This window comes from Heteronotia binoei, chromosome 3 (assembly GCF_032191835.1).
Source record: "Heteronotia binoei isolate CCM8104 ecotype False Entrance Well chromosome 3, APGP_CSIRO_Hbin_v1, whole genome shotgun sequence".
Taxonomy (NCBI): domain Eukaryota; kingdom Metazoa; phylum Chordata; class Lepidosauria; order Squamata; family Gekkonidae; genus Heteronotia; species Heteronotia binoei.
The window spans coordinates 120,958,573-120,983,862 of record NC_083225.1 but is presented as its reverse complement, the minus strand read 5'-3'; the positions used below and the strand labels follow the sequence as shown (position 1 = coordinate 120,983,862).

Here is a 25,290-nt window from a genome sequence, read left to right as displayed (position 1 = left end):
TCTCTTACTTTTCCAAAGTTTCACAGACTCAAAGACAGCTTTGCCCAGGCTCCTGCAGAAATTTGAAGGCACACACCTTCCAAAAAGCAAGACCTTCCCCAGCTTCTTCTAGTCATCCCAAGTGGAAAGGCACATGGTTCCTGCTGGGACTAGGGCTTCCCTGCCAGCCAGCTGGCTGGGAGAGGAAAGGGGCCTGCAAAACTAGGACCTGGGGACCTGGCAAGTCTAGGAGGCAGGCAGTTAGTCGTCTTAGAAAATGCCTGTTTTCTCCAAGCCACTTGATTGGAGAAGTAGGTTTGGAAGGCCAGGCACTTCTCTCAAATGCCTGCCTGCTCTCCAAGTCAGCCGGAACGCTCTGCAAACCAGCAGGAATGTTTTCGAAGCCAGCAGGAACTGCATTTCTGTGCATTCCTGCTCAAAAAAAGTCCTGTTCATGACAGGAGTCCTGATTTCATCCAGAAAGAGAAAAAGACCTAGCTTGACAAAGAACATACACAGTGCCTAATGTCCAGGCAATGGTCTGTCTGAAGTCTCTTATTATAAATACAAAAAAAAAAAAAATCACAACAAAGTGGTTTGTATTTTTGCTACAAACTCATACACTGTTAAGAAACATCCTTAATATGTGTATAGTTTCTCATATATGTAATTATAACCAAACTTAATTAACAATGTTTTCCCTTTTCCCTATTTCCCCTCTTTCTCTTTTTTTCCGTATTCCATTAAAATCTAAAAACACAACAAATTTGCCAATGTCCATCATGCCAAGATTTCCTGTATCAGAACAAAACTAGAAAGATGCAGTTTCTGGTATATTTTCTGCTTTCAGGAATAATTTGGAAGGCACAACATCACTCATACTTCCAGTGGGAGCTTCTTGTGATTCACTAGACAACTTTGGTCCACCCATGTGCATTAATTTTGAAAACAAGAGTTTTATATTGAAAGTATGTTAACAATTAAGATATGACTGATCTGTGTTTATTTTTGAATATTCTTGGCTTGGTAAAGAGTTTTGCTGGATTCCCTGTGTGTATGTGTGCGTGTAAGTGCCATCAAGTTGCAGCCAATTTACGATGACCCCAGCAAGTGGTTTTCAAGGCAAACGAGAAACAAAGATGGTTTGCCATTGCCTTTCTCTACAGAAACTTCCTTGATGTTCCCCCTTCCAAGTATCAACCTTGCTTAGATTCTGAGATCTGACAGGATTAGGCTATATCATGACTCCTTCCCTCCCCTAAATTCACTCCTATTGACTGATGGCAACCCTAAAGGATTTTCAAGGTCAGAGATGTCCAAAGGAAAAATAATAACTTCTGACTAAGGTGTCACTCTCACTTCACATACTCCTCCCTCTCAAATCTTCCTTTCTGACAGCTTCTGAGTAATCAAAATTCTGTATTAAGGAAGGTCTTCATGCCAAATTTTTACTGATACAAAGGACAATGTTTCTAGAAACAAAAGCTTAATAACATAAAGCGCAAGGGTCATGCGTTTAATATCAAATAATGTAGATTATTCTTAAAAAAAAAAAAACCCTATCCTGTACTCACCAAGACAGTGACAAGGAAGATAGGTCTGATTAAATTTGCAAAAGATTCCTATGGGTATGATGAAGATCCAGTGTACTTTGATGACTGTAACTTTAGTGCTGTTAGTTACTACAAACAGTACTGGTATGGTCTTGTGAATGGAGGCACTAGCATGGAAGGTAAGACCTGGGGTCTGGTTTGCTAAAATCACCTGAATAAAGGACTCTGAAATAGTCCCCAATTTCCACAACACCATCACTTTTCTTCATACAAAGCCCAGTGATTATTTCTTTCCCAAAGAGCAACTTTCCATAGGCAGAACCAAGTAGGGTGGCCAGACCGTCCCGGTCTCCCGGGACTTTCCCGGTTCTGGCCCCCAATTCCCGGCTCCCGGGCTGGGTATACCGGGACCATTAAGAGGTCCCGGTTTAGCCAGCCAGAGAGCCGAGGGCCGCGCGCCCGGGCGGGGAAGGCGGCGAGTGAGGGAGGGAGCGACCCTGCGCGTGCGCAGATCGCCCTGCGCACGCGCAGGGACGCTCCCTCCCTCACCCGCCGCCTTCCCCGCCCGCGCACGGGGCCCGGCGGTGGCGGCGGAGGCCCGGGAGGGCGTCAGAAAGGCCCGCGGGGGTCACTGGAGGCCCTCCAGCGACCCCCGCGGGCCTTTCTGACGCTTCCCGGGGCTCGAAACCCCCACCCCCCGTCCTCCTGCGCCCGGGAGGGCGCCGGAAAGGCCCGCGGGGGTCGCTGGAGGCCCTCCAGCGACCCCCGCGGGCCTTTCCGACGCTTCCCGGGGCTCGAAACCCCCACCCCCCCGTCCTCCTCCGCCCGGGAGGGCGTCGGAAAGGCCCGCGGTGGTCGCTGGAGGCCCTCCAGCGACCCCCGCGGGCCTTTCCGACGCTTCCCGGGGCTCGAAACCCCCACCCCCCGTCCTCCGCCCGGGAGGGCGTCGGAAAGGCCCGCGGGGGTCGCTGGAGGCCCTCCAGCGACCACCGCGGGCCTTTCCGACGCTTCCCCGGCCTCTACCACCACCACCCCCCGTGCTGGCGGAGGCCCGGGAGGGCATCGGAAAGGCCTCTCCGCCGCTGCCGCTGGACTCGCCGCCGCCGTAGGTAAGGGGGCCGAAAGCGGGGGGGGGGCTGGCGGTTGGGGGTGGCCTTCCTTTCTTCCCTCCCTCCTTCCTTCCTTTCTTCCTTCCCTCCTTCCTTCCTTCCTTCCTTCCTTCCCTCCTTCCTTCCTTCCTTCCTTCCTTCCTTCCTTCCTTCCTTCCTTCCTTCCTTTCTTTCTTCCCTTCTTCCCTCCCTCCCTTTCTCCCTCCCTTTCTCCCTCCCTCCCTTCCTCCCTTTCTCCCTCCCTCCCTCCCTCCCTCCTTCCTTCCTTCCTTCCTTCCTTCCTTCCTTCCTTCCTTCCTTCCTTCCTTCCTTCCTTCCTTCCTTCCTTCCTTCCTTCCTTCCTTCCTTCCTTCCTTCCTTATGTTCTTATGTGACACAGAGTGTTGGACTGGATGGGCCACTGGCCTGATCCAACAGGACTTCTCTTATGTTCTTATGTGACGCAGAGTGTTGGACTGGATGGGCCACTGGCCTGATCCAACAGGGCTTCTCTTATGTTCTTAAGTGTGACACAGAGTGTTGGACTGGATGGGCCACTGGCCTGATCCAACAGGGCTTCTCTTATGTTCTTATGTGACGCAGAGAGTTGGACTGGTTGGGCCACTGGCCTGATCCAACAGGGCTTCTCTTATGTTCTTATGTGACGCAGAGTGTTGGACTGGATGGGCCACTGGCCTGATCCAACAGGGCTTCTCTTATGTTCTTATGTGACGCAGAGAGTTGGACTGGATGGGCCACTGGCCTGATCCAACAGGGCTTCTCTTATGTTCTTATGTGACGCAGAGTGTTGGACTGGATGGGCCACTGGCCTGATCCAACAGGGCTTCTCTTATGTTCTTAAGTGTGACACAGAGTGTTGGACTGGATGGGCCACTGGCCTGATCCAACAGGGCTTCTCTTATGTTCTTATGTGACGCAGAGTGTTGGACTGGATGGGCCACTGGCCTGATCCAACAGGGCTTCTCTTATGTGACAATACTGACTTTGGTGGACCCAAGCACTGATTCAGTGTAAGGGAGCTTTGTGTTTGTGTCTTCTAGTGCAATTTTGTTCTCAGATCCTGTATTTACTTCATCAGTATATGGGATAAGGCACTTTCTCAACTGTGCTGCATAAATCAGCCTATTTATTTTGTCCTGTTGGCTCTGTTGGCTCTATCTGCGCCACCTTCATCACTTTCGGGGTGTGGATCCCCCAGTGGAGTGGTCTCCCGACTCCCTCCGCCGGCTGTTTCTGATAGCCCTGCGCCCCCTCTTTCATTTGATATGTGTCCCGTGCGGGTGCCACCCTCCCGCCGGGAGATGCCGCAAAATGAGCCCCCTTGAGGCTTATGGCGGCAGGGCTCGGGGGAAGAGAGCTAGACTGCTGTTCTTTTGAGGGGTTATAGAGTGTTTCGAGCCCGTCCCTGTGGCATCGGTCCCATCATTGTGGGGCCCAGGGGGCCGGCGCAGCGGCACGCTGAAGCAGCCTGTCGGTCACTTCCAGGTTCCTGTCCTGCATCTCGACCTGTGTTATTAGTGACAGGCTGCTTCGGCGTGCCGCTGCGCCGGCCCCCTGGGTCCCACAACGATGGGACCGATGCCACAGGGACGGGCTCGAAACACTCTATAACCCCTCAAAAGAACAGCAGTCTAGCTCGCTTCCCCCGAGCCCTGCCGCCATAAGCCTCAAGGGGGTTCATTTTGCGGCATCTCCAGGCGGGAGGGTGGCACCCGCACGGGACACATATCAAATGAAAGAGGGGGCGCAGGGCTATCAGAAACAGTCAGCGGAGGGAGTCGGGAGACCACCCCACTGGGGGATCCACACCCCGAAAGTGATGAAGGTGGCGCAGATAGAGCCAACAGAGCCAACAGGACAAAATAAATAGGCTGCATTATGCAGCACAGTTGAGAAAGTGCCTTATCCCATATACTGATGAAGTATATACAGGATTTGAGAACAAAATTGTTTCCGGCGGTGATATTTGGGGGATTTTTGGGGACGTCACAGGAAGTGCTGTGAAGTCACTTCCTGTTTCCGGCAGTGGCATTTGGGGAAAATGATGTCATTTGGGGGAAATGATGTCACAGGAAGTGATGTCACTTCCCGTTTCCGGCAGGTGACGCGGGGAAAATGATGTCACAGGAAGTGATGCCACTTCCTGTTTCCGGTGGTGGCATGACGTCACCGGAAGTGACGTCACCGGAAGTGACGTCACTTCCTGTTTCCGACGGCGCGCACGCGCTCCGCACACGCACACCCCTGCCTCCCCCCCCCCTGTTGTCCGTGGCTGGCCTTCAGACATTATGGTCACCCTAGAACCAAGGAAGGACAGAGTTACTCCTTGATGATGCAAATAATATTTTTAAAAAAACATGGTATCAGATTGGCATCACTCTTCCTGTCACGTTGGACCCAACAATGAATTTTGAAGTGCAAGCTGTATAGAAGTATTCAAAAAAGAATTGTGAGGAAACACACATTAAAACAAAGGTTACAGTGATTGAGATCGGACTCCTTGCCAAAGATAGAAAGTTCAAAATAGGACCAGAGCCATTTGAAGAAAATGTTTTAAATTTACAAAAAAAAAAATGTTCACATACTGAAATTTGAACCTTAGAAAGCTAGAGTAAGACATTTCCCTGGATCATGAGGTATACTACCGCTGTGTCTTGAAATGGAAATATGTGTTCATTTTACATTTCAGACACCATTTATAAAGGACACAGGGAGATTTGCTTTTTCAGCCAGAGGAGTAATCTTTAAATTTATAACTTTATGTTCAATTGCCAGGGCTTGAGGCAATCCTGCACTATGTATCTCTTTTACAGCTGCAAAAATAATTACATGACTGCTATCTTTAGAGTAATCTTTAAGGGATTACATTCTGTTAGCTTTTCATTATGTAATGTTAAAACCAAAATAATTAATAGTAAATTTTTAAAATCCCAATATTTTGTTGTGTCTAGTCCTATTCCTTTGAAGTTTTTCTAAGGTATTTTGTGATCTGTGGTTAACTACTGAATTTTTTTTCCATTTACAGACAATGTAGAATACTGGTAGGATAGATTTTAGCCTAAACATAGAAAAATCACTCCGCTAATTGGATTTCTTACATTAGAATTAACTTTGTTGCTTCAGAGGTGTTTAGAAAGAATCTAAAGCGGTTTCAGATCTTTGCTTTTTATGAGGTTTTTCAGATGAAAGGCTCTTAAAGTTTATAAAGGAACATTAGAAACTACATTATTGCATGATCCTCTGAAAGTATCTCTGTATTTTAGACTGCTGATATAATCTTGAGATCTAATAAGATCTTTACCTTCTCAGAACAGCTCTGTTAGGCTATGTCAACTTGAATTGCCCTGCAGTAAATATTAGGTGGATTCTATCCCTGTTTCTCTCACTTTACTGAGCAAAGTTTGAAGCTGTCTTCACGCCTAAGAAGTCTTTATGAAACTTATTTACTTATAGTCTGTCTTTTCTTGATAGAATTTATGTATATATGTGTGTCTCTGTGTGTTTATATATGAAGATAGATAGGGTTGCCAGGTTCAATGCTGAAGATACCTGGGGACTTTGGGGATGAAGCCATTCCCTAAAATGCATAAATAAAAATACAGCAGTGCAGCTCCCCTGAATGCAATCTTCATGTGCTCGTCCCTTAGCAGCTGCACTTCCACTAAATGAAAGTGAAAACACACGCTCACACACAAAGCAGCCAAAATGAACACAGTTTGCAAGCACATACTTTTGTAATCTCGCTACGGTAATTTACTAATGGGAATTGCTGAATGTAACCATCTGCTATATTTCCACCAACTTCTTCAGACTAACTCAGGAAATGAAAAGTTCTAGTTTACGCTTTACTGTTTCTCTATGCAAACAACTTCTGAAAGGAATGTAAAACAAATGGAGGCTTCTGTACTGACTTCTCTTCCTTTCTCACGCTCACTGGGAAGAGCCACGTGGCTTGGCCTACCCCCATTCAGCTTTGCTCCTACTGAAATTTAAAGACACATCACACCTTCCAAGTTTCTTCTAAGCCTTCAGAGGTTGAAAGGCACATTGTGACTGTTGGGGCAGCTGGCCGGCGGTGAAGAGTAGTGTGCAAAACTGGGGGATACCCCATTGGAACCTGGAGACTGGCAAGGCTATTTATAGATCACTGGTTTGTCAGGGTCAGTATTCTCTACTCAGACTGGCAATGGCTCACTCTCGCTCTCTCTTTTCAGAACACCTACTACCAGATCTTTTAAACTGGATATTCTGGGTATCAAACCTGGGACCTTCTGTATGCCAAGCGGTTGCTTTAAATGATAGAGCCACAGCCCTGCTCCACTCCAAATATTTAAGAGCCACTTAAATTGCAGGAGGTTTTTTGTATGGAGGATGGCTCTCTAGAGTATGGTTAAATCTATCCCAACCTGTTGGCTTGACATCTATAACTGGAAAGGTTTTAGAAAAAAACCATCAGTCAGTCCTTGAGCATTTAGAAAAGATGCCTGTGATTACTGAAAGGCCAGCATGGGTTTCTCAAGAACAAGTCATGTCAGACTAACCTTATCTCTTTTTTCAAGAAAGTTACTACCTTGCTGCATCAGAGGAATGCTGTAGACATAGTTTATCTTGATTTCAGTAACACTTTTGATAAGGTTCCACATAATATTCTTGTTGACAAATTGGTAAACTGTGGTTTGGATCCTATTAGTGTTGACAGATCACACCCAAAGAGTGCTTGTAAATAGTTCCTTGTCCTCTTGGAAAGGAGTGACAAATGGAGTGTCCTGGGACCTGCTTTGGTTAATGTCTTTATAAATGATTTGGATGAAGGAACAGAAGGAATGCTTATTAAATTTGCAGATATTAATACATTGGGAGGGATCACAAATAGAGTAGAAGACAGAGTCAGGATATAGGATGACCCTGACAGGCTGAAAAACTGTGCTAAACAGGGATAAATGTAAGGTTCTGCATTTAGGCAGGAAAAATCCAATGCATAATTATAGGATGGGAGAGACTTGTCTTGGTGATAGTTTGTGCGAAAAGGATCTAGGAGTTTTAGTGGGTCATACACTGAAAATGAGTCAGCAGTGAGATGTGGTAGTTAAAAATGGAAAATGCCATTTTGGGCTGTATCAGTGGAAGTATAGTGTCCAGATAACACAAAGTGATTATTTTGCTTTGCTCTGGTTAGACCTCACCTGAAGTATAGTGTTCAGTTTTGGGCACCACAATTTAAGAAGAATATAGACAAGGTGGATTGTGTCTAGAGAAGGGTAATGAAGATGGTGAGGGGTCTGGAGACCAAGTCCTATGAGGAAAGGTTGAAGGAGCTGGGTATGTTTAACCTGGAGAGGAGATGATTGAGAGGTGATATTATCACCATCTTCAAGTACTTGAAAAGGTGTCATATAGAGGATGGTGCAGAGTTGTTTTCTGCGGTCCCAGAACCAGCATGTTTAAAATTAAATCAGAAGAGTTTCCAGCTAAACATTTGGAAGAACTTCCTGATAGTTAGACTGGTTTCTCAGTGGAATGGGCTTCCTCAGGAGGTGGTAGGCTCCTTCTTTGGAGGTTTTTAAACAGAGGCTAGATGGCCATCTGACAGCAATGCTGATTCTGTGAGTTAAGGCAGATCATGAGAAGGAGGGCAGGAAGGGTTGTATCAATGCTTAGCTCTCGTGGCCCTTTTTTACATGCTCAGGGGAATGCTGTTTGCCACGTTGGGGTTAGGCAACAATTTCTCTCCAGGCCCATTTTGCCAGAGGTTCTGGAGGGTTTTTTAAATCTCTTTTTCTCTCCATCTTCTGGTCATGGAACAGGTGTCATGGGGGGGTAGGGGTGGCAAGAGGTATTTGTAAATTTCCTGCATTGTGCAGTGGATTGGACAAGGTGGTCCTGGAGGTAGGTTCCTTCCATCTCTTATCATTCTATGATTTTCTATTGCAAAAATTTTTAATGGTTGAAAGTTTTACAAAAAATGTATCATGTTTTTGTTGTAACTTATGATTTTTTGAGGTGGGTTATAGTTTAAACAGATGAAGTAATATGCTTCTAACATGGATGCAAAAAGTCATGTTCATCCAGTAACTCCCCAAGGGAATTTTGGTGGAAGCATTAGAGGGCCCTAGTGTATTGTATACTGCACCTAGTGCATTGAATATTGAATTATTATTTTGTACATATTAGTATTTTGCATCTTCAGTCTCTAGAAGGATGTAAACAACATCATATCAAAGGTGTAGAAAAATGATACCATCCTAATTGCCTGAGTTTGATGCTGTGTCTGGAAATTTGTGTGTATATTCCCATGCATATACACATAGATTGAGTCTAAAAATCGAATTCAGGTTTTAGTCAATGTTTAGCTGTGGAATAAACAGTTTGTGTTGAGGCCAAAGAACCAAATGTGAATGAAAATCATGTTGGGATGTGCATTTTAGGATGCACTATATTTATGTCAGTGGAATACACATTTATATTTGATTTCAAAAGAGATTCAGCTGAAAGTAGTGCAGTGGAGATAGCAGCCACACTTAACTGTGTAGCCAGCTGTGCATATACCTGTGTCTGTAGCCTACCAGCATTGCATTGCTTACAGTAGATAGTCTGTCTGAATGCACATAACATTGTATTTGACTGTATGCTTGTCTGTACACCTGGTTGGGAAATCCATGGAAAGTAATGAAATCTCATAGGCTATTCACATTATTAAACGCATTTGAATGTCTGCCTGGGATTCTATTGTGGAATGGGTTGGCAAATGCTAGTTCTCTTATTTATTTATTTAGCATCTTATATGATGCTGGTTCTCTTATTTCCCAAGAATTCTTTATGTTTGAAGACGCACACTCTTTTGTATCTTAAGAGATCAGATGCTACCTCCCCTCTTGCTGGTGGGCTACTGTAGAGTGTCTGCCTGTAGCTGTGTGTGTCACTTGAAGTACAGGTGGAAGAAAGGAAGATTTTGCATTTAAATATATACAACTCCTTAGTGAGAAGCTGACATAGCATAATACTGTACTCATGAACTTGTGATTCAGTTTGTAAAATCAGGTTCATTTTAGCATAGATTTGGAAAAAATTACCACATAGGAATCTAATAATGTACACTGCAGTAACTGAAAGCATGCTAAAATGGATTTGATGTGGAGATTTGATTGTTATCCTCCCTGGTGAATGAGCAACAGACCATAAATAAGAGCACAGGTACATGGTAAGAGGACAATGAAAGATGAAATTCAGAAGTAGCATATCTGTAAGCCATGCAAGTAGAATGGACAGTTTTAAAGAGGAAAGATTAAATGATTAGGCTCTGCCCATCAAAGATGCATTCTTGGAATTAAATGAAGCTGTAATTTTAAATAAATCAATTTCACTCTTTAACATAGTGACAATTTGCACATAGAGTGTCGGATTCTTATTTATTTAGCATCTTATATGATTCTAGTTCTCTTATTTTCCAAGAAATATTTAAGTTTGAAGATGCACACTCTTTTTGCAAAAATGCATTCTTGGAATTAAATGAAGCTGTAATTTTAAATAAATCAGTTTCACTCTTTAACATAGTGACAATTTTCACATAGAGTATCAGATTCTTACGTCTGTTTCCTCATTTGCTTAAGCTATTTATTCCACTCTCCTTCAATCTTCTAGTACTACGTGATGACTTCAGACAAAACCCTTCAGATGTCATGGTAGCTGTAAGTGAGCCAGCTGTGATGGAATGCCAGCCTCCAAGAGGCCATCCTGAGCCTACAATATCATGGAAAAAGGATGGATCTTCACTGGATGACAAAGATGAAAGAATTACTGTAAGTTGGGAAGGGAGAGCAAAGACTATAAAAGACTGTTGCAGACTTGTTCATTCACCATACAGAGACAGATAGAACACCTACAACAGCAACTTCCATTTCTGCAATTAACTGTTTGATATACCAGGAGTCTCTATCCTTTCCTTTTGTCCACATCACCCATTTCTGCAGGCATGAAGATAGAAAGTAGCATAGATGCAGTTTCTTGAATCTTCATAGAGAAAATGTTCCTGTTCTTTTAAAACTCTGGGAACAGGCAGATTCTTGTATTGTAGTTCCTGGAGTATTTAGAAGATCTGAAGTTCATCTATCATACACAGTGATGACGTATAGCTGTAATAGATTAAACTAGAAGTGTGAAGCTGTTTCCAGTTCAAGAGAAAGTAGCCTCCTCCTGAACTGGATACTGCATTCTTATTTACAGACATACCCCCTCAATCTGTTTTACAATTTTCTCATCTCATTGAGAAATATAAGAAAACTCTCCTGCGGCAAAACAAGTAGAATTGGATCCAACTTATTCATAAATATCTCAAATGGCTAAACAGTCTCACATAGGAGCTGCATGTATGCAGGCCAGCCATAGAGATAAAACCAAAGAGGACACCAAACCTTATTCTGGCAAGAGGAACTCCTTTGCTTCCTACCTCCATGCAAGCATGAAGGAAGTGGGGAGCACCTGCCCCTGAATTCTTTCTTTGTTGCAGTGAAGAAAAAGCTCTATCACTGTTCCTGCAAAAACCTACAAGAACCAGACAAAGAGAAACAAAAATACATTGGCATTTTATTTTTGAGTTTCTGGACACTGTTTTCAGTCCTGTTGGCTCAGATGAAAAGTGGCTTTGTCTTCTGTGTTTGGGTCAAGGCCACAATAGCACAGTTTGCAAGCAATTTATGCCCAAAGCAAAACATGGGACAGGGCTTCCAGGTTAAAAGCAGTCCTTCAGGGAACAGTGTTTATAGGCTTTGATGAAACTCCCTGACTTCCTGTCTCTGAGCCAGCTTCTAACAACTTCTAATATTCCTGAGCCTCGTAACTTCTGACCTCATCCCCGAAGGCAGTATTCACCTCATAGCCTCTTGGAACTGGCAGTAAAGAAGGCAAAGCATAGATCTAAACATAGGTTCAGACAGCCTTCTGACAAGCTGAAAGCAAAGGAAGATGAAACTTCAGTTCCTAAGAAGGTGTTGACGGACAGTGCGTGTTAGCAGAGCGGCGTGCTGTTAGGCTGATAAAAATGGTAATGCAGATAAGAAGAGACTTCACACTGGTTCTACTAAAGCTATCAATGTATTTATAAATATTTACAGATAAGTGCAGTATAATTACAATCCAGAGCTCCAAAGTGCTACTCCAGACAATCATCAATACAGAGAGAGAGAGTAACCTTGCTAGTTAGCACTTTTATAGCTCAGCCCACCAATCAGCAAATATGCTGACTCACTGTGACTACAGGCAATTACCGGGCATTGCATCAGCCAGTCCTGTGATCACAGTCACATGACCTCATCACTTTGACAGTGGATGACAGTAGATGATCTAAGATGCAGTAACTTCTAAGCTACAGTTACTGACAGATGTTGCCTTTGTAATCTGAGCCTGTTAGTGGAGGGTGGGATATAAATGTGTGGGGTTTTTTGTAATTAAAACTTTATTGTATATAAACCACATACAAACATACATATAAACAACGTTCCACCATCTCCCACCCACCATCCACCACCCATTCATACAAGAAGTTTGGGGGGTTAATTATATACAATTTCTCTTTTCTATTTTCTCATAACAATTCCCATAATTTTGGCCCATACGTATATTGGCTCCCAAGTCTTTCTACATTCCTGTAAGTTTCCATCTCTTAACCTTGTAGTCAACATATCCATTTCAGCAGTTTCCAATAACTTTGATAAAAATTCTTCTTTATCAGGTAATTTGGAGATTTTCCAATATTTTGCATATAGAATTCTAGCAACTGTAATCATATGGAGGAGTAACTTTTTCTCGGTTATAGGTAATTTCTCTTTACATATACTCAATAAATACAGCTTTGGTGAGTGTTGAAACCTTTTTTTCAAAAAATTTTGGATCCAGATACTAATCTATGTCCAAAATTTTTTAGCACACTCACACTTCCACCATATATGGAATAATGTTCCCTTGACTTTCCTGCATTTCCAACATTTATTTGTGTAACTTGGATATATTTTAGCCAAACTTTCCGGCGTAAGATACCAGCAGTACATCATTTTATATAAATTTTCCTTGAAAACCAATGACTTTGTTAATTTTACATTTTGTTTCCAGACTTTTCCCCATTCCACCAGATCAATAGTATATCCAAAATCTTTTAACCATTTTATCCAACTTTCTTTCACAGTTTCATTTTGCACTTTAGTCTGTAATAACCAATTATAAATTTTTGAAATAAGTTTTTGGGAGTATTGTATCAATGTATCAAATTTATTTAATTTTTTGGGAAAGCCTAATTCTTTATCAGATTGATATCTTGACTTTAGTTGGCATCTGACCCACCAATCCATTATTATATTACCAAATAATTTAAAATTATTTTCGTTATCCAACAACATACCATAATTATGAGTGCTCCCCTCTATCGGGGATACCCAAAATGGTGTATAGGTATAAAATCTACTTTTGACCTCCTTCCACACATTGTAAAATGATTTTCTTATTTCGTGATTCAAAAAAAGAACTGTTCTTCTGAGGGGCCTGATACCAAATATACGCATGCCAACCTTTAGCCCTGCACCTTCAAGTATTAACAACCTTTTGTTCTCCAGTGTCAACCACTCTTTTACCCAGGTTAAACAACATGCTTTGTAATATAAACTCCATTCCGGAAATGCAAGTCCTCCCCTTGATTTACTATCTTGCAGTACTTTTAATTTTATCCTCGACTTCTTATTTTGCCAGATAAATGTTATAACCATTTTGTTAAGCTGCTGGAAGAAAGTTTTTGGTAAAATAATTGGGACCATCTGAAACAAAAACAGAACCCTAGGCAGGATGTTCATCGCAAAGGTTTGTTTCCCTCACTTTAGGAGAAGTTTTGAACTGACTATCAGTGCCTTGTTCTCCAAAGGAGAAGGATGATCCTGTAGATCTTATGGCCATTCCTTTAACTCTAGAATCTGGGAGAGTGCTTTTGTAGCCATCCTGGGTGCAGTGATCACTTCTGTTGCCCCATTCATGAGGAGTGTGAGTGACAGTTCCATGAGAGAACCATCTACTCTTTCCTGTGATGCACTGCATACTACAAATGGAAGGAATATGGCCCATGTTACTCCAAACACATCCCTCATTGCTACTAGGGCTTGGAACCAGGAGATTTTCACATATAGCACCACCACAGCACTATTCAAGTGGGTGGTATGGAGCATCATGCCCTTCTTTCCCAACATAAAGATACGGAGAATGTGGAGGTGGATGTTCCAGGCATCAGAACCAGGTCTGGGACTGGGATCTCTTTAAAGCCATCACCTGAGACTGTAGTTACAGAGTCCTTTGCACACTCACTAGTGCAGAGTTTTGACTGTATGCAGATGCTGTGTATGGCTAAATTTCTGAACCTGAACATTGTCTGCATTGCCCCAAGTCCAAGGATTCCATAGTCAAGGCTCTAAATTCAGTCTCTAGGCTCAGTGGCATTTCCTGTTTTGAAATTAATTATGCAGATGACTGTAGGGTTCTAGGGTAAACCTATTATGATAAACCCAATCCTTAGAAATATGGAGTCAATGCAGAAAACAAGACAGGAAGGATGTCCCTTCTATTTACCTATGATTGTTCAGCCATCACAAGGAAAAGGCTCTGACAGGAACCGCTATCACTGTGCAACTGTAGATAAAGAAGGCAGAAAATTAGGTCTGTTAGTAGAAAGATCTGTGTGTCCAAAACCTTGACATTTTGTATCACTAATTATAATGCAGTCATGAGAAGGAGTTACCAACTATTTCTGGGTCTTTTATAGATTGCTTCCCTGATGTTCAAAAGGAGTTGGCCAGCGTGTTACAGATGTAGCCAATCCTCCTGGAGCTCACAGTATTATTATTATTATTTTATTATTATTATTTATTGTATTTGATTAATTGCCCTATCCCAGCCAGTGCCGGGCTCAGGGTGATGTACAACAGTAAAAACACACATATATAAAATCAATTACATTAACATTTACCGATCCTGATGTCATCTTTAAAGTGCTCTTAGTTATTACATCTCAACAGGGGTGGGGGGATCCCCCCAAGAGGGGGTGGAGAGAAGAATGTGCCAGCACAGCAACCGTTGCTGTCCTTATACAAAGGCTTGGTGGAACAACTCTGCCTTACAGGCCCTGCAAAACTGTAATAGATCCTGTAGGACTCTGTTGTCTTCTGGCAAAGCATTCCACCAAGTTGGGGCCAGGACTGAAAAGCCCTGGCCCTTGTTGAGGACAGCCAGATCTCTTTCGGGCTAGGGATCACCAGCAGATTTTGACCACTAGAGCTCAATGCCCTTACAGAGACATAGTAGAGGAGGCGGTCCCATAGATACATCAGTTCCAGACTGCTCAAGGCCTTAAAGGTCATAACCAAAACCTTGAATCTAACCCAGTACTCAACCGGCAACCAGTGTAGTGGTGCAGCACAGGTAGAATATGTGCTGTCCATGGTGTTCTTGTCAGGACTTGCGCTGCTGCATTCTGAACCCGTTGGAGCTTATGGATCAGACTCAAGGGTAGGCCAGCATAGAGCAAGTTACAGTAGTCTAGTCTGGAGGTGACAGTTGCATGGATTACTGTGGCTAGGTCTGAGCAAGATAGGAGGGGACCTAGCTGCTGGGCTTGATGAAGATGAAAAAATGGTACCTTGGCAATATGCGTGACCTGGGCCTCCATTGAAAGCGAGGAATCCAGTGTCACTCCCAAGTTCTTGACAGTAGGCGCTAATGTTAGTAGTGCCCCATCAAGAGTCGGCAGTCTACGCTCCAGCTCCAACCCTGTTCCCCCCAACTACAGAACCTCCATCTTTGATGGGTTCAGCTTCAGTCTGCTCTTCCTTAGCCAGCCCACCACAGCCTCCAAACCCTCAGCCAGAGTTGGTGGGACTGTAGCTGACCGGTCGTCCAACAGCAAATATAGCTGGGTGTCGTCTGCGTATTGATGACATCCCAGCCCAAAGCTCCATACCAGCTGGGCAAGGGGGCGCATATAGATATTGAGTAACATTGGGGAGAGGCGTGCCCCTTGTGGAACCCCACACAAAAGGGGATATCTAGTGGACACATCCTCACCTGTACTAACAGCACTGTAAGCTCTTGGAGGATTGGCTACATCAGGCGGGCATGGCCTAAAATGCAAAAGAGTTCCTGCTACAAAAAAAGCCCTGCTGATAACAATAGCTAAATTTATAATGGAAATGTTAAACAAGTTTTTTTATCCCTTCTCCATTCATATACTAATTTTTTGGAATCTTTTCTACACATAACACTGAACTGTGTCAATGTTCAGACTGCCAGAATGTTACATGTAGGATGTAGCTGAAAATATAGAATAGTGACCACTGAAATCTCAGAGCCAAACCAGTATTACAAGGAACCTATTTCAAGTTTATGTTATATTACTATCTGCATGCTTTTGGAAGTCTTATTTAATTTTTGTTTTAAAGTATTTTGAATAATATGCATGAATATGTGATATATAAAATACATATACGTTCAAGAGATGGAGGTATAATGTGACATTTGCTCTTGGCTTCAGAAGAGAAGCTTTGGCCTTGGAAACTGAGGTTAAAATACTGTGAATCCTAATATAATAATGCTTGCCTTTCATTTATTTTGAATCATTGTCATTCACTTTTTAAAAAGGAAAACCTGGAGAGGTAATCCATCTTTTTATCTTTGTGATTCTTGGCTTTTAATAGCAGAGTTATAAAGTGAATAATGCATGATTTTTTTTCATCTTGGTTGTTTGTGTAACTCAAATTTTGAATGACTTATGGTTCTGGTAAGTTGTAGATCCATTTCTGTTCTGCCTGATCTTCTAAGCACATTAGAAATCCAAAATGTACAACTTGCCAAATTAAGTTTAAGGGCTGTGTTAAAATTTAAAATTATATTTATATTGTACTTTAAAAAAAAATTAAAATTACAGTGTACTTCCACTGTGGAAGAACTGGTGTAATCAAAGGTTCAGTGCAATCAGAACTTATTAATTTGATATGTTGATAGCAATTGGAATGTATTCCGAAATGACCAAGAAATCTTTGAGGTAAGAATTCAGAGTAATGTTTTACATTATTTAAAAACAAAGCATTTGAAGTAGCTAGATGACAAAGATAAAAGTAAATGAAAAAAGGCATTATGGGTATCAGCCAAAGGAGATCTGCATGTAACAGATGAAATAAGATACTAGCAGAAAATTAATCTATGTTTCAAGGAAGGTGCTCTCCCATTTGAAAGATGAATTACTTTGATAGAAGAAGGGTCAAGGTGGAGACAACAAAACTATGATGGTTGAATTTCTAGTAGTCTGAAGTAATTGTTTTAACATCTGGATACTTGTTATAGGTATAGTTTTGGGGTTGAGAGATTTAATTGCGTGTATACTGTTCCTCTCACTTCCTGGAATATTGCTATGTTGTGGACTTTAGGGATAAGCTTCTATCATTTTTTGTTTATTTATGAGGATTTTCAGGAAATAAGATATTATTATACGTAGGTGCTATGTAATAAGTTATTGTGTAATAAGTTATGATAGAAAGCATCAAGGCACTCATATTTTGTATTGTGTGGCAGAACTGAAATAATTAACTATGGGCTAGTTAGAATATTGTAACAAACTTCATCTGTTAATGATGAAGACCTGTGAATGCAAGTTTGATGTTGAACATTTTCAACAGGCATGGGAGAAACAGTTGAATTGCTAGATAGTGGTTTAATCCAGCCGTCATTCTTCAGCCTTGAAGTTCACTGGGTGATCTTGAACCAGTCACTCATACAGCCTAACATACTATAGGATTATTGTGAGAATAAAATACCAATTGTGTAAACTTCCCTGAATTTTTTGAAAAAAGGGTACATAACATTTTAGCTCTTTTCTGAGATCCCTTGTATATAACACATGTAACACCTCTGTTGTGTTTTGCTGCCACCAAAGGCTCTTGCCTTAGAATTCTTAGTTGGACCCAAAGAACAGGATGGCCTAGTTATATTTGGTAGAGTGACAGAATTATCAGTGTGTGGGGGTGGCCCTGGGGCTCTAAATAAAACAATCATTTTCTCTTGAAAATAAATAGTTTATAAGTATAACAATGTAACTATGGCAGTAAAGTTCATGATAAGCATAATAGTTTCAGATAGGTACAGCTCTTTTTCTTAAATGGACCTAGCCACAAAGGCTTATTTTCTTACTTGTCACTTAGGCAAATAACTTTCACAAAGCTTAATTTACTTGTGCGTATGCTTTGCATAACCACCAGATTTCAAGTCAGTTGGACCAAGGGATCCAATTCTATCCAGCCCTGAACAAGTTGCCCCCAAGTGTCTTCCATTGTTTTCCGGGGCAGGGGAAACCCACAAAAAATGTAAAACCCACGACTCTAAGAAGTCTATTGCAAGCAAGAACCTGAACTTATGTAAAATGTAAGAATCTCGGGCTATATAAAATGTTAGAATCCCTTCCACACAAAACCCTTGGACCCAACACAAAAAAACAAGCCAATGCCTGGATTTATCCTAGGTTCCTGTTTGTGGCACTGTGGGGAGGGCAAAGGCTGTCATGGCATCCTGGCTGGGCAGAGGGGACAGGGGCAGTGATGAATGTGGAAACTGGTGCCTGCCCTATCTGATGCCAGGTCTATCAACAGGGCTGGGATGGCTGGATGGGTAGGAGTGTCCAGGCTGGTACTTATGCTGCCCCCTGCCTGCCATCTCACCAGCATCAGACCTAGTTTTATCTCAAGTCAAGTTAGCCTTTATTGGCATAAAATATACAGATGTATATATCAGAGCAAATTGGTTAAAAAAGATAAAATGCAACGATTGCATAAATATACATCAGGAAAAGCATAAACATAAACTGTTTCTATGAGATCATCTGATGTGCCTTTAAACAGAATAAAGAAACTTAGCCACTTTCTCAGTTACACTAAATGAAGTATGGTTCAAAAGACTATAGACCTTAAGTGCATCAGAACAATCAATCATGCTAACTAAAAGAGGATGTAAATACTTGTGACGAAGATCTGTATACAAATTACAATAAAGAAGAATATGAGTAACTGACTCCACACATTTTTGCTTACAGAGACAGTATCTGACTGAGTAGGCTGTCAAATCTGCAGTAAAGAATGGCAGAGGGTATGGCATTGCATCTGGCAAGAGAAAAAGCGCTACGCTGCTGTGGCACCTGCAAGATGAATAGATATGAGAGATCATATACAGCTAATTGCTAAAACTGTTGAATCTATTTTTGAGAAACTTAGACAAATTGAAAATAAAATTGACCACTTGTCTCAGAAATTCTTGCTAAATACCAAAGTTAAAACAAACCCTGGGAAATTAGCAAGTGAAGAGGTGAAGAGCCCGAAGAAGAACTTGGTACAGTAGCAGTGTGAGGAGGGAGCCCAATTAAAATTAAAGCTGCAACCTTCTAAACCAGGGGTGGCCAACAGTAGCTCTCCAGATGTTTTTTGCCTACAACTCCCATCAGCCCCAGCCAGCATGGCCAATGGCTGGAATTGATGGAAGTTGTAGGCAAAAAACATCTGGAGAGCTACGGTTGGCCACCCCTGCTCTAAAGTGTGTTTAACTGTCTGCCCTTACAAAGGACAGAAGTTCTTATGGAACTCAATTCAATGGGCTGCTTACCATCTAAAAGCCTTTCTAAGGGGGAAATTACCATCAATTGACTTAGTTATGGTGGAACCTCTTACCAGCCCAAATCAGACTCAAAGAATCTTTCTCACTTTCAGCAGTTCCAGGATCCCCAGTCTGCTGCAGTCCCAGAAAGACTTCCTTCACACCAAGGGGATTTTTCCAGCTAGAGCCTTTGTCAATTGGCTTATAAACCCCCTGCTGCCCCACTGGCAAAAAGAGGGCTCTTTGACAGAGGACATCAATTTCAAGGCAGGAATGATGAAAGCTGGAGACCAGAGTGACTTGGCTCAGGGTCCTGATTCACCTTTCTACCTGAACCCAGCTTCAGAGCATCTTCTTCTTGAGAACTCCATAGAACAGGATCTAATTAACTCTTTCACATTCCTCCCATCTACGGAACAACTTGCAATCACAACTGAACTCAAAGTGTTGAGGGACAGACTTTTGAAAACAAAAAGTGATCACACGCAACAAGTATCTAATCTGTTCATGAGAATGGTTCAGCTTTATCAACCCCTCTAATTCCTCTCTTTTCTGTGGAGGTAGACCAATGGAAAACAGGAGTAAACCACTCACCCTCCCAAGAAGTGAATCCTGAAGAAAAGACTGATTTAATTTCCACCACAGAAGGTAAATTGGATCTCAAGGAGAATCTAGAATCATCAACACAAGCTGAAGTTCATACGTCTCCAGTAATGCCTGAGAACCCCCTTCTGAGCAGCAATAGTGAGATCGTGTGTCCAAATACAAGTCAACTAATTAAAAACATCTCAAGTGGCTTGGGTAATGGATCTGTGTTTCATAATACTAATGGCACCCTTGAACAACTAACTAGAGAAGGCTGACTCACCACCCCTTTCATACTCTCACCATCCAAGCCCTTCACCATTCTGGATATTAAGATCGTCTCCTGGAATGTGGCCGGCTGGCAGAATAAGGCCAAGGATGCTGAGTTTATAAGATATCTTAAGGGGTTTGATGTTATACTAGGATGTTATACAAGAAACCTGGACTCCACACCAGATCCAACTAGAAGGATACAAGTCCTATTCCCTCCCAGCCTTCAGGAGTAATACAAGAGGTCGTTTTCAAGCAGAATTGTCTATACTTGTCTCCTCACATTTTTCCTTGAAACACATCACTCTACAGGCAAACATCTCTATGGTGCAGGTCATCAAGCTTCTCCTCCTAATTTTATCTAAAGCAACCTGGAAAGCCCCAGGAGACAAACATGGGCAGGAGAGGAAAAAGGAGGGCAGCTGTCTGCAAACAGTGGCTCCTGATATTCTTGGTTAATCCTGAATATTTCTGGGATTTTTCAATACCTAGTTTTTAAAACCCAATTATATCTGAAAAATACTGACAAGGGATTTTTCATATATAAAATTCAGCTCAGTTATATCCAAGCACACATACCCAGGACAGTATTAAGCAGATACAGGAAAATGTGAACCCTAGACATAAAGGTCGTCCCCCATGCAGGCACCAGTCTTTTCCGACTCTAATGACGTCACATCACAACATTTTCACGGCAGACTTTTTATGGGGTGGTTTAACATTGCCTTCCCCAGTCATTTACACTTTACCCCCATCAAGCTGGGTACTCATTTTACTGACCTTGGAAGGATGGAAGGCTGAGACAACCTAAGTAATCTGGGACCTTGGCAATATCATTCTGTCTCTCAACGTCTTGTAGTCTCTGTTTGACTGTGGCCCTGGCTGAATTTTCTCAAGAGGGTCAAAGCTTGATAAGGTTGGACCCAACATAGTTCCCTAAGTGAGTTGTGATATTGTTTTGGTCAAGAACAGTTTTAATGCAACTGGTATAAAATACCCCACTTTCGTAAGAAAAAACCTAATGATGGCCTGGGTCAATTTGCAACCAGAGTTGGCAGCATATTCATGGTGGGCCTTCTTTGACCCTGAGGACTGAATCATGACCCCCAGATATTTGTAAATTGCTACCTGTTGTAAACTATGGCCATTTATACTCCATCTCCTTAGCCTGGGTTTTGGGCCGAAAGCCATTACTTTCGTTTTCTGGTAATTAATCTCCAGAAGGTTATGATCACAATAAAGACCAAATTGTACTAATGCTCTTCTAAGGCCAACTGGTGTTCTAGATAGCAAGACTGTGTCATCTGCAAAAAGTAGAGCTACCAGTTACCTCCCGGCCAAGGAGGGGGAATGAGTATCGACTAGATGGAGGTTGCTGATCATATCATTAATGAAGATGGCAAAAAGGGAAGGGGCCAGCACGCAGCCTTGCTTGACTCCTTTTAGTGTTGGAATAGGGTCAGTAAGGAGACCTTGCTTATTGCATCTGACCCTAATAGACGTGTTGGTATATAATGCCTGTATCAGGAATAGAAATCTCCTGTCAATTGAGGTGGCACTTAACTTCTCCCATAGTTTCCCTCTGGGATGGAGTAAAAAGCAGATTTTAGGTCTATAAAGGCTGCATAAAGAGAGTGTTCTGCTGGTTGCATATTTGTCAATCAAATGGGATAGAATCAAGTTATGTCCCAACGTGGATCGTCCTTCCCTAAACCCAGCCTGCACATCTACCAAATACATTTCTTGAATCAGCCAGCACTGCAATTTCTCTAGGAGATGACTAGCGTATAATTTGCCCAAAATACTCAGGAGGCTATTTGGCCTGTAGTTTGCTGGATCATCCCTTTGTCCGGACTTGAAAAAAGGGATGATGATAGCCTCACTCCAGGCCTCAGGAATATCCCGTTGAATCAATATATGTAAACAATGGGGCCAAGAGAGAGGCCCACCAGTCCACATCATCCTTCAATAGATCTGGGGGAATGAAATCCAGACCTGGAGTTTTGCCTCTCTTGAATTTGCTGATCAGAGATCGGACTTCAAAAGCCATCACCGGAGGCCAAGGTAGCAAGTCTGAGAGGGCCTCATGAATCTGGGGAACTTTAGAGTGGTGGAGATCAGAATACAGCTCTTGAAAGAATGATTCCCAATTCTTGGGGGCAATAAATGAGTCAATGGGGGAAATGTCTCTGTAGGAGTGGCTCAAGATCAATTTCCAAAACCCTGTCGAGATCTTCTAGGATGACTATATAATGCTGTTCCGCAACGCTTCCGTGGCCTCACGCTTCTTTGAGGCAATCAGTTCTTTAGGGGAGGGACCATGGCTCAGTGGTAGAGCATCTGCTTGGGAAGCAGAAGGTCCCAGGTTCAATCCCCGACATCTCCAAAAAAGGGTCCAGGCAAAATGGTGTGAAAAACCTCAGTTTGAGACCCTGGAGAGCCGCTGCCAGTCTGAGAAGACAATACTGACTTTGATGGACCAAGGGTCTGATTCAGTATGAAGCAGCTTCATATGTTCATAAAATAGAAGGAAGAGAGGCTTGGCTCAGTAGCTCTGCTGTACAGTTGAGAGAGCCTGGCAAAGCAAGGTCTGCCTTCCCACGCCCTTCCTCCCCAAGGGAGGAACCTCAGCCAATGAAGAAAATAGAGACTTTGCTCTGTAGCTCCTGTGGGATTGAGCAAACTGTTATGCAGAAGGAAGCAAGAGAAAGGGAGAAGGAAGCAAATGACATCAAGTTGCTAGAGGGCCTTATAGGAGCCCTCCAGGGGCTTGATTTGGCCCCCGGGCCACATGTTTGACACCCTTATTCTATTTTTGTTACAAATAACAGAATTCTGTGAATGGGTTTGCATCACCAAAAATGGAATTCATTGCAATGAACATCATGCTCAGTTCCATGACTTTGAATAATTTGAAGCAATGGGTCATGCAAGTTTCATTCCAGAGTTCAAGCTAAATGTAGCTGCAGAATACATGAAAATATGCTTGTTCATAGGCTTAAGTCACAGATTTGGCTTCAATATTTATATTTGCATTTACGTGAAAAATACTTGCTATAATAGGTAGCACTTAAAACATGTATTATTATTATTATTATTATGAACTGAGTTTGGCCCCGTCCAAATCCATTAAGTTGCATGTATGAAAAAATTACTCCTTGTACGTTTGAAAATTACTCCTTGTACGTTTGGATAAGTCTGTGGTCACAGTTGTTTGCCATCTCACAAATGGCATATAGTTGGCTGAATCTGACATTAGGGGAGCAGGGGGGTTGAGGGAGAGCCCCCAAAACTGCAGGGAACCCGCAGGGGACTCCCCCCTACAAAAACCCCAAGTCCAAAAAAGATTAGGCCAGGGGGCCCCTGTCTTTGGGCTCCCCCAAAGGCCCATTGCCAACAATGATGGGGAAAGCCCAATTAGCCATCTCCTCCACTATAATTGCTGTGGGGAAAGTGGCTCTGGCCGGGGGGGGGGGGGGTTGAGGGAGAGGCCCCAAAACTGCAGGGCAGTTTCAGGGGACTCCCCCGCATGCAACCCCCTGGCCCAAAAAGACTGCACCCATCTGTGGGCACCCCAAAAGGAACACTGTTCCCAATGGTAAGAAAAAACCAATTAGAGCCACTTCCCCCACTGTAATTGTCGTGGGAAAAGTGGCTCTGGGGAGCAGGGGGTTTTGAGAAGAGCTCCCCAAACTGCTGTGCAGCTTCAGGGCACTATCCCACACAAAACCCACAATGCCAAAAAAAAAAATTGGACCAGGGGGTCCAGTTCTTGGGGCACCCAAAGCCAAACCTAACTTCACACCAGAGAATCTCTATAGGACCCAAATGCATTACATCCATCTATCTACTCTATGAACCCTGCTGGCCTGGAACCAATATAAACCCAGTTGCCAATGTCACTGCCATGCAACACACAATCTACTCAAGATCTGCTCTGCAGACCTGGCTGTAGCAAACCCAGATGCCAGCTCTCCAGCCCTGCCCCAAACAACGTGGGGAGAGTTGGCCAAGCACAACAAGCATGCTGGTTCTGGATCTCTCACCCAGGTGCCAGCTTCCCTGCCACAGAACATACAATCTACAGATGTCAGCTCTCCAGCCCTGCCCCAAACAACACAACTCTCAAACAAGAGAAGTGGTAGACCACACCTAGCTCCACATCATTCTGTATCTGACACAAAGCAAGAAGCATTTCGACTTACCTTGAGTGATGGATGGTTGGCTGGTCCAGACTCTTTTGCGTTACCCAGGGTGCACCATGAGGAGGTTAGCCATACCCCAAGTGAGGAAGATCACTGGGAGGGCCTCAGATTGTGTGAGAGGAAGGGAACCATTCCTTCTCTCTCAGCTCAGCAGCAACACACCAGCTATCACTGTCCCATTAGAGGGACCTCAGCATTGGTATGGCTAATGGCTGCCTGTCATCATCACTGGCACCTCCCTCTTTCTTCCTCCTGCCCCTGAAAAAAAACTGGGTTATCCTGGCTGGGTCTGTGGGTGCTGTCGGTTACAGTTGGGGGCTGCAATGACCCTTTCAGTATTATTAGGCATGTGTGGATGGGGATGGGAAATTTGGATTGCTTTGCAGATTTTAAACTAGCATTCACTTTTGGTTTGGGGATGCATGAGGGGTGGGGTGGGTGCACTGACAATCAATTTGTGAGTGAGTTTTTGGGCTGTCTTTGGACTCTAGTCTATGTTTAGAGGGAGAGCGTTTTACAACCGCCTTCCAAGCGCGGGCCAAGAGAGGATGTAGGCACAAGTAGGTACTCACTTCATTCACTCTCAAAGTCTACATTCGGGGAGCCAAACAGAGGCAAGTTGACCTTCAGGAAGACCAACTGCTCAATTGTCCAGGGTTGCAGGCGATTGCGATGTGGGCAATGTCGCCCATATGCGTAAAAATGCGCTCGCTCTGCACGCTCGTCGGTGGGCATGAGAAGAATGCTTTGGCCACGGAGGAGAGGGCCGGTCAGACCCCCTACTTCGTGACCCAGTAGTCCAAAGGAGACATTTCCTGTGACTCGTTGGGCTCTGAAAGATAGTCCCTCACCATTGCAGCACCCGTTTCTGCTTTCAGGGGCCTACCGCTCCCAGAGGGGCTAACGAGCAGCCCAATGAGTGTCATCTCAGGACTC

At 43.2% G+C, this 25,290-nt stretch overlaps 1 protein-coding gene across 1 annotated transcript in view; it reads left to right on the top strand.

Annotated features, from left to right (window-relative positions):
• ROBO1 (roundabout guidance receptor 1) overlaps positions 1-25,290 on the top strand; it is a 1,194,505-nt gene that overhangs the window by 1,016,465 nt on the left and 152,750 nt on the right. The window contains exon 5 of the mRNA XM_060234426.1: positions 10,280-10,437. Within this exon, the coding sequence (XP_060090409.1) occupies positions 10,280-10,437 (158 nt within the window). The remainder of the gene's footprint in view (positions 1-10,279; positions 10,438-25,290) is intronic.